Below are 10520 nucleotides of genomic sequence, written 5' to 3'. Positions count from 1 at the left end.
AATTGGTATTCTTTAAAATTCCCCACCAAAATAATACGAATTAATTCTGTACAGTGGGGATGAGAAAATTCTTACTAAACTTATTTTAAGTGTATGATTGATTATTTGAGAGATGAAAAAATAATTAATTATTATATTCAGATAAATTCTTTATAACCAAATAGCAAAACAGAGGACTTGCATGACCTTCAAATGAGGCCATGCTCAAAGTGGAGTTAGCCATGAACTATGTGATTTCATATCTTCAGCATCAAAATTCACTTTAGAGTACTTAAGTGATTTTCATGCCTGACTGAGAGTGAAAGGTGAATTTCCAAACTGCCCTTTCCATTCCCAACAACAACAAAAAAAAGGCATAAAAGTAAACAAAAAGTTTCCTGGCCTCTGAGGTCCCACCCAATATACGGGTAGAATGAGATGAGCAAAGTGAGTAAGCGAGTGAAATCGTTTGTAACAAAAGCTCATTATTTACAGATGAGAAATTTATATTGTCAGCGTAATATCTGTGAGGCTAAACAGCATTGGAGGATATATAAAAGCGGTATGCTTTGGTGCGGCAGTACAGAGCTCAGGACACAGCACATCTGCAGCTCCAAAAAGAGGGCTCGCTCTCTCCACCTGCTCTGTTCCACGTCTGGGTTTCAGAAGGTAAGGTTAATACTGAGTGATTTGTAAGATCATTTATCCTGTTTGGGATACAGTTACGTATTTTTAAGGGGGCAAAGCACTATAGATTAAAGTATTATTCTTTCATCTTATAGTTTATTACTAATAATACACAGGGCAGAATTGAGATGATATAAAACATATTTACATATACTTCAACGTAGAGAAGCCGCAAAGTGAGTCGGAAAATAAGTTCAATGGTAAGATATAAAATAGAAAGAAAAACAAATATTCAAACCATGCTTGTTACATGCTTTAACTGTTATGAGAATTGCATTTCAAAAATAAGTAGTAACATTTTAAAAAATAAATATTTTCCTTGGATTTGATAAATGTGTATATTACTTTGAACAGAAGGCGCCTTTAAATTCAGCAGAAATGTGCCCATTAGAGGGGTTATAATAGCAATTGCTCCTTACCAATGAAAACTTATGGTTTTCTAAAAGAGCAGATTCAACATCATCTTTCAAATATTCAAATTTCTAAGTCTATCAAAAAATCAAAGTCCATGAAATCAGCTCTTTGTAAACAAGACATAGCATATTTGGTACAGAAAACAAATATCAATTATCAGGATTTCTTTGGCTAGAGGTAAGTAAAACCACAGATTAGTAATTATCTCCTATGTATTGAGAACCAATAGTAATAAATAAAATATCTAATATGTCTACATTCAGAAATGAAATTTTAATAAACCTCTTTAGAAAAGAAAATCAAAAAGTACTCATGTAAGCTCTTAAGGATAAAAGACAATTGTACAAAATCCTCAATGAAGTAAGTGATTAATTGGTGTGTTTTCCACACATACTACAGATCTATGAGAGGAAACGAGCTGACCAGTTTAAAAAGTATTTGGCTTACAATGCCAATACATTTAGGAATATTATATAATGTCACCTTGCCTAGGTCTAAGATTAATCTTTCTAAAAAACTTCCTATACAGGGAATACTATTGTTACCATATATTCCCTTTAAATTTGAGTGGAAATGTGTAGTTCTTACAAAACTTCAGATTCTCTCCTTAGGCTACCTACAGTAGGGGGCAGGGGAATAGCTGGAAATTCTTCTCTTATTGAATAAGATTTTGATACTAAAATAATACAATTATTTGCTTTCTCAGTAGCGGTATTCAAACAATTAACCTTAATCTTAATTTTTTTTCACAATTCTGTAGACTTTCACAAATGAATAAATGAAATTTTTAAAAAATTGGTTTCTCTTTCAGTAGATCTCATTTTACTGCCTACAGAGGACTTCAAACCTTCACTTCTGTGTGGCTGCTTTCTCTTCAGTCAGCTCCCATAGCAGAATACCATTTGCTCTAAATCTCCTTCTGTAGAACATAGTAGAAGAAAGATTCTGTAATCTTTAGGGACTTTGTATAGAGGAATTTTTTTAGGATTAAATTGACTTTCCAAAAGTGGTATAATAAAAAAAAAAAAAGCTTGCTTTAATTTTTTTTAATTCCTGAAAGCATGAATTTATAATTGAGAATTACAATTAGAAGACACTATCTACATATATGGCAAGATTTTCAAAGTTTGCCAAGTGGATAAACTGAAGCATAGCACAGCATCGATTAGTAATTTAATGCTGATGAATGAAGAAGGATGAATATTTAATTCTTATTGTGTTGCTTTGTCTGACTGACCACTTAATCTAAAGAGACAACATTTCAAAGAAAAAAAAAAAAAACCACTGCTGGTATAATAGTGTCCATGTTTTAGTGCCAAAGATAGTAAATATGGCTGGGATGCTAAAGAAAAGATTGATAGTTTAAAATGATAATATTTGTAAAATCCTTATTTCAAACCAAATGCCATTTGCTAAAAATACTCATTCAAATTATTTATGGGTAAGCATAATCAAACTTGAATTAAAATTTCCACTTCTCGAAGTAAACATGTTCTGACTGAAGTAGCAGAGAAAAGAAGTTCATGACAAATACTGGATTTGAGGTTTCTATTCAGAAAATAGAGAAGCTCACCCTGTGGGGACATTCTGCCCCACATTCACAGTGGTCTCTGCCCCAGCCCTATCCACACCGCATCACCATGTTCTTGGCATCTTATGGCTTCAAAAGGTATCTGCTTGCAACACAAGGACAAGCAACCAGGTGTATCCTATAACCAGGTCTAGGATGTCACAAACAGTGAATGACATGTCCTGGACTAAGTCCAATTGTAAAGCAACCTGGGGACTTCCAAGACTTCAGAAGCAAACATTAATTTTCATTATGACAGTAATCTCTTATTTCTTAGTTGCGATTGTTCAAGTTGCCAGAAGCATTAGTTCTTGTTGCAAATTGCTTGTCTTTAAAATGATTTTTTTTCCCTTTAATTTAGAACAGGTCAAAGCACCCTAAAATACCTCAAATCTGTTGGCCGCTTTATAATTACAAAGTCTAGACCAAGTTACACTATTTAAAATATAAATGAATAATACATCTGAACCGACAGCTGGTATGCCAAGTTGTAGCCTGAGGCTGCTTTAAGATGGTTGAAATGCAGTATAATGTAAATGCCTGGAAGTGAAGGACTATTAATTGAAAGCCAGACTGATAGTGAAGGGGGTGGCATTATGGATAAGGTGCCATTCAAGCTAACCATATGTAGCATATCATCTACAGTAGATATTTTAAATGTTTATCATGGACATTTTAAATTTCGAGTCTGGAAATGAGCCTTCTAATTATTAACAGAAGTGTCTTACAGTAATGAAAAATCTTAATGGTGGTACACATCTTTTGTATCCTTTTTTGCCTCTAAAAAATTGGGGGGAAAATATAATCTACTATTTAAAATAAGCTGGAAATATACTCAGATTAAAATTGATGACTAGCTTGTTATTTCTATTTATAATATTTACTTAGTCAAAACCAAACTAATTTAGCCTGACATGTTTAAATATGTTTGCCTGTCTCCTTCCCCCCACCTCCCTTGACTCTGTGTTCCAACAGGCAGCAAAAATGAAAAGCATTTACTTTTTGGCTGGATTGTTTGTGATGCTGGTACAAGGCAGCTGGCAACGTTCCCTTCAGGACACGGAGATGAAATCCAGGTATTAAATCTTTAGACTGGAACTAACATAGCACTATAGTTAGAATATAGCCTGTGAAAACTACGATTAGTGACTAGGTCTCAGAAATTTAGAGTAAATACTCTGCATGATTTTCAAATGTTTAAAATATCATTGTGATAAAGTTGTTTATGGAGTATAGACTTGAGTATGTTGTTTCACAACCAATGGGGTAGACGATGTTGAAAAATAGGTTACATGGGAAATTATAGCTCTTTGAAATTTGCAGCTTATCCTATCTACCCATTACTTACTCACACAGTGCATAGTACATTATTTTAATTATTCACAACAATTTTTCTTTTTATTTCTTTTTTTAAATAATAATTTTGCTAATTGTAAAAGTCATTCATGTTCACAATAGAAAATATACCAAAAAAGTTATGTATGTACTGTATATAAATATATACCAGATCATTATACAGTTTCATATTATGCTTTTTCTCTTAGCATTGTTCTATTATCTGTTTCTTATATCATTAAAAATATCTATTAAACATATAATATTTAATGGCTGCATACAATTTCATCTCATACTTAAATGTACAATATTTATTTAACTGTTCCACCACTATTGAACACTTGAGTTCTTCAAATTTTCCAAAACAGAATGCTGCAAACGTTTTTCCCTACATTTCTTACCATTTTCTGAGGATACATTTCTAGTAGTAAAATTACCATGTCAAAGGATTTGAATGAGTTTAAATCTTTTATAATATCTTGCCAATTTGCTTTCCAGAAAAGTTGTATACATGCACACTCCTATCAGCATTATAGAAATACTCCTTTCACAATATCTTCCCCCCATATTTAATCATTGCTAATTTGACAGGTGAAAATAGTGTCTCATTTCTATTTCTGAGTATTAATCATGTTGAATATTTCCCATACTTGCCATGCCAATAAACTTGATTACTGGCATGCAGAATATCCACTACACAGTTTCAAATTAACAAATGGGCTTTTTCTAGTCTCTCTTTTAACTTTTGTCTTTCTTTCACCATTAGCTACCATGCGCTCTGGTAACAGAACTACTTTTTTATATTAATACATGCAAAACAAAATTGGAAACATAAATATGCTACCAAATGATTTAGGATTCTTCACTCTTAAAATATTTAATTCAAGTCATTGCTCTCTTCTGTCATTATTAGCATAATCATAAGTAGATGAATTAGCTTTTTAAAAAAAGATTTATTTAATCCTATTTCAGAAAAAAAAGCAAGTTGAAAAATCTGTTGCTAAAATTCAGAATCAGAGTGTATCCAACTCTAATAAAACTCTGGGATTCCCATGACAAATAAGATCTCTCAGAAGTACCAACTGAAATATTCAAGGTGCCTGCCATTCTGCTTCATGTGGCCCCGTATTCTGTGAGAAGATGCTCCTCAAGTGACTGAGCTTGAGGAGAGATTTAGTTGCACCAATTACTATTTTTCACAGCTCATTCCCAGCTCCCCAGACAGACCCATTCAGCGATCCAGATCAGATGAATGAAGACAAGCGCCATTCACAGGGCACATTCACCAGTGACTACAGCAAGTATCTGGACTCCAGGCGTGCCCAGGATTTTGTGCAGTGGTTGATGAACACTAAGAGGAACAAGTAAGAGTTTAAACATCGTCCAAAATATGCACATAAATGAATTATTTAAATGTGTCTAAAACTTATTCCACCTTCCTTAAGTCATCACACTCATCAAATTGTGCCCATAAGTTCTTTCAATTTTGATGGTTTTCATGGTTGGTGATGCTGTCCTTTGTATTTATGCATCTGAATGTCTGACCTCTCACCCCTCCAATCCTCTTACCCTCTTATGGAACATAAATTTTAAACTATTTTTCCAACTGTGGTCTTAGCAATATTTACTCTCTTATGCACTTTCCATTAAAATTGAAAGCTGACTTTTGTAGAACTGCAAGTTTAGGAATCCAATCTCTGACCAAAAAATAAGAGCAAATTCAACATTCCCTTGTAGGTTCAAACTCATGACTGTGATCACATTAAAGTATCCCCTAGCCAAGTTAATCATGGTAAGGCATGGAAACAGATGCAGTCTTTTTCTTGTAGAGTACAATCCAAGATACACATTTAAAATTATAGTCTAGCTGCACCGCATAAAGAGAGAAGAAGGCAAATAAGAACACAAGCCTATCGTTAAGGCATACATTTTAATGTTGCATTTTCGTTGACAGTGTTGGGTTTTTTGCTGCATCTAGGCTACTGAAGGAAATCATCCACAAGAGTTTCACAGAGATGGTAGAATTTCACAATTTCTTTGGAGGGTGGCCCACAGGGGATGGGAGTTATGCATACAAAGTAGCTGAAGGAAAAGGGCATAGATTTATCTGAATAGAACGGAGAAAGGAAAGAGAATGAGGGAGAGAGAAAGAGAGTGCGAGAGAGAGAGCGCAAGAGAAAGAATGAGAGAATGAGCCAGCAGGAGGAATTGGAGATACAGGGCGGTTGACCAGAAGTTCTTAAAGTAGAGGGCACGGAAAGAAAAGTGGTTGCGGTTAGAGCAGATACTATGAGGAGTCCTTGTTAAGGACTGCAGATGGGGCCATTGGTGAAATGTGAGTAAGCACGAATTTGAAAAAAACAAATGAAAACAACTCTCTTCTAGAAAGGGAATGCCACGATTTGGTAAACTAATGCAAAATAATCCTTGCTCTCAGGCAGTTTCTATTGTGTGTTTAACATGAGACATTCCAGGTTAATATATGCAGAAGGTAGCTGGTCAATCACTTCCACAGAACACTGCACACACTTGAAAGTGCTATGGGGTCATTGTATTAGCTTTCCTCATTGCTGTCTATCACGTTTCCTTTCACCCATTTATGTGGTCTTTTTGATGACACTTTCGGTGATCATTTGCTTTTCCTTGACTCAGTTAACTAACTCTGACCCCGTATGTACTAATAACAAACAGCTGCCTTGTTTGCAAGTAGCATAGCAGAGTGGAGAGCCCACATACACCAAGACTGAAGTAAATACAGCATTAATAATCAATGGTATAGATAAGCAGGAGAGGTGAAAACTGGGTGCACTGGGTGGTACGGGGGAACTTTAGGCTCCCTTAATTGTTATTAGCCCTCTCCTCTCAATCTTCAGTCCAGATAATTAATGTAATTTGAAGATGAGTGTCCTAAGCACCCTCATCTCCCAAGTCTCCCTGAACCCCTTGTACGTAGAATCTCGAACCCGAAGCTGCCACTGCTTATAGGTGAGAACCATATTGCTAAAGAGACAGATCTTCAATTTAATTTTCACATTTCTTTCAGGAATAACATTGCCAAACGTCATGATGAATTTGAGAGACATGCTGAAGGGACCTTTACTAGTGATGTAAGTTCTTATTTGGAAGGCCAAGCTGCCAAGGAATTTATTGCTTGGCTGGTGAAAGGCCGAGGAAGGCGAGAGTAAGTCTACACACTCTTATTTAACTTTTTTTTTTTTTTTTTTTTGCCTCATGCTAAAAACTTAGACTACAGATGTCTATATATGGATCTGAATTACAGAAGCAATTAGTATAGTCTCGCAAAGGAGGAAAATAATTTCTATTGGTGGGAGACAGTCTATAAAAGCCTCATCTGTTTTATCTCTGGTAGCAAGTACTACTAACGGAGTCAAAAGGGGCATTTTTATCTCTAATTATAGTTGTGCTATAATTAGGGTATTAATTTGTCAATCCAAGACACTTTTGAAAGTAAAGTGTTTTTGATAACTACACCAGGACAACAAGCTTAAACCAGGACTGTCCTAGGAAAACTGGGGATAGGAAAAAAGAAGAAATAATGCTGAAAACTTAAACCATCTCATTTTCTCCTGACCATTTTGATTGACATTTGAATTATGAGAAGTAGGAAATTCGTGTTCAACTCAATTTCTTTTAGAGAGATTTAAAACAAGCTTACTGAGACTTAAAGAAATCTCATGACTAAAGAGAACTAGTATTGTCGCTGATTTTTTAAACATTAATGATCAAATTTACAAAATCAGCGGTAAAATAGTCGCACTTGAGGATATTTCTGGTGTTTTAAAGGGATACCAAAAAGTCTGCTAATTAAACTGATTAAAGAGAAAATCTAATGTAGACTAAGATTTAATCCCTTAATACTGCACTTTGTAAAGCTGTTCTGATAATCACTACTTTTATAATATTTAATACTTTTTTTCTGAATTATAAATAAATAATTAGACTTAATAATAACCTCAGTGTTGATAATATACTAATAATCTTTCAAGTAACTGGAATATTGAAAAGGACGTGAAGAGACAGTCTTTGTTTAACAACCCAGCTCTGCTCTTTTATACCTGTATAATTTCCATTCTGACATGCACCAGTTCAAATGGATTTTCTATGAGACTTTTCACAGTAGGTCCTCTGTAAATAGAAACGTATTGTTTTCTCAATGACCCTCACACATGGTACCAGTGATAGGCAATCAATAAACATTTATTTAAAGCATTTAAAGCTAAGCAGGGTCAGTCCTGGTTAGTACTTGGATGGGAGACCACCTAGGAAGACCAGGTGCTGTAGGCATAATAAATAAACAAACAAATAAATAAATAAATAATAAAGCATTTAACAATTGCTGATTTTGTCTCTCTTTTGCTCAGTTTTCCAGAAGAAGTCACCATCATTGAAGAACTCCGCCGCAGACACGCCGATGGCTCTTTCTCTGATGAAATGAACACGGTTCTTGATAATCTTGCTACCCGAGACTTTATAAACTGGTTGCTTCAGACCAAAATTACTGACAGGTGATTGAATTTTAGTTCATTCTGCAACCATCAAAACTTTCATGAATATATCATACTGCTACAGGTTGTCGTCTATGTTGGGAAGAATCTTTACCTTCTTGGTATATAATTAAAATTACGAGTCATGTAAGAGTATATTATTATATTTGTTTTCGATTATTACAGTTTTATCAATTCACCCATTTATTCCAAAAACATTTCCTTAGTGTCTATAAGGGACAGGGTGTTAGGAACACAGATAAGAATTAAACAGAGAGATGTTAAGTCATTCACAGATTAATGTCACCTTATGAATTGTTATATATGTTGAACTTTTAGCATAAAGTAAAATACCAGTATATCTGTATTATATATTTAATGTAATAAGCATAGTAATAAAAATCTAAACACCAAAAATTAACCACTTATCTTAATGGGTAATAATTGCTCTTTGTAATTATTCATACACTTTATACTTCATGGTAGGGAAACTTAAGAATGAGTAATATTTTAATGCAAATATTTGAAGAGTCCAAAAGACTAGGGATTTGTAAGATTAAAATATTGATAAATAACTGTTATCAAAATAAATGATTGAAATATTTCCTGGATAAGTTAACTATATCATCTGGGTATTATAGCTGTGTTAAATCACTGTCTTTTGTTTTTTGTCTTTAGGAAGTAAGTACTTCACTATTCAAGATCATCACAGCATCATCTGCCAGCCATGTAGGATGTCTGGAATTTTAAGTTCTGTAAATTTAAGAGGCGTATACTGAAGCCATATTGCTTTGCATGCCAATAAATAGATATTCTTTTAATATTGTGTTGCCAAAAATTATAAATGGAATAAGCCATTGTCAAAATGTTGCTAAAATATCAGCTTTAAAATATAAAAATGCAAAATTCTATTATTTCCTTCTTATTTTGGGTGAAGTACACTAACCTACTTATTCTTCGCAATGAAATTGTTTTTCATGATATAATTTGTACATGTAAATTGTATTGCAATCAAACAGTGTAATAACAGAGTAAGGGAAAGACCGGTTACTATAGTGGTGAAACTGAAAAAAGATTTTTGTCATTAAAATGTCCAGCTTTCAATATATCAAAAATAGACAAATAAAATTTTCAAGCTTCTTTACCATTGTCTTCTTTCTTCTTCATGTCCCTACTCCTTCCAAGCACCCCTTTTTCCTAAGCTGATAGCCCACAAGCCAAATCGGGTGCGCAGGTATTGCTTTATGTTGTAAACGGCTGCACAGTGCTGTAACATTTTGAGCCAATATTAAAAACTCATGGTATTTTATATAAATATATTGATTTCTGGCTTCTTCTGAAACATTTGGACATCAGGCAATATTAGACCCATAAAACAAATCTCTGCTGGAGCTCAATACCAGTTGTCTTCTGAAGAGTCATATGCTCTTCAGCTCACTATTCTGTCCTCTACACACATACACACACACGTGCACAAAATACACACCTGTACATGCTCACACACCAAGACTCACGTAACGTACACATGAAAGCATTTTCCCCTGGCCCACTTTATTTATACATCTCACTTGCCTGGCACCTACCGACATTTAAATTTGTCTCTCATACCTTGTACGTTTATCTTTCCGTCCTGCAATGTCCAGTATCTTGCCCCAGACTGCTGCTTGTTGCCATGCCAGAGACTTGTGTGTTGTATACAGCATTGCCAACTCTCTTCCTCTATCTCTCTTTTTCATTGATATATAATGAACAAATAATATTGAGTAAGTTTAAGATATGCAATGAGCCAGTTTGATACACATATATTGCAATTTAATTACCACCTTAGGTTTAGCTAAAACCCCTATCAAGTCACACTATTATTATTCCTTTTAGGGGATAAGAACATTTAAGGTCTACTCTTTTAGCAATTTTGAAGTACATAATACAGTATAATGGACCATAATCATTATGCTGTGCCTTAGGTCTCCAGAATTTACTCATCTTCTAATTGCAAGTTTGTACACTTTGACAACATCTGCCCAATTCTC

The 10520-nt window shown here is 34.2% G+C and overlaps 1 protein-coding gene across 2 annotated transcripts; it reads left to right on the top strand.

The window, feature by feature from the left end:
- The first annotated feature begins 3632 nt into the window (after nt 1-3632).
- Nucleotides 3633-9213, top strand: GCG (glucagon). 2 transcript variants are annotated; one of them, XM_039855508.1, is made up of 5 exons: nt 3633-3726; nt 5188-5349; nt 7029-7166; nt 8368-8511; nt 9169-9213. In XM_039855508.1, exons 1-5 carry the CDS (start codon nt 3635-3637, stop codon nt 9173-9175), a joined length of 543 nt encoding a protein of 180 aa, XP_039711442.1. In that variant the 5' UTR covers nt 3633-3634; the 3' UTR covers nt 9176-9213. The 2 variants fall into 2 exon arrangements, with proteins under 2 accessions (XP_039711442.1, XP_039711443.1); XM_039855509.1 differs by lacking the exon at nt 9169-9213 and having other exon boundaries at nt 8368-8515.
- The last annotated feature ends 1307 nt before the right edge of the window (nt 9214-10520 follow it).

This window comes from Pteropus medius, unplaced genomic scaffold, assembly GCF_902729225.1.
Source record: "Pteropus medius unplaced genomic scaffold, Ma_sr-lr_union100, whole genome shotgun sequence".
NCBI lineage: Eukaryota > Metazoa > Chordata > Mammalia > Chiroptera > Pteropodidae > Pteropus > Pteropus medius.
This window is presented reverse-complemented; position numbering and strand designations above follow the sequence as displayed.

Excerpts from the sequence above, each read along its gene's own strand:
- GCG (XM_039855508.1), top strand. The coding sequence starts at position 3,635 with ATGAAAAGCATTTACTTTTTGGCTGGATTGTTTGTGATGCTGGTACAA. Across the intron at positions 5,350-7,028 it reads ATGAACACTAAGAGGAACAA|GAATAACATTGCCAAACGTC; the intron begins GTAAGAGTTTAA and ends CATTTCTTTCAG. Across the intron at positions 7,167-8,367 it reads AAAGGCCGAGGAAGGCGAGA|TTTTCCAGAAGAAGTCACCA; the intron begins GTAAGTCTACAC and ends TCTTTTGCTCAG.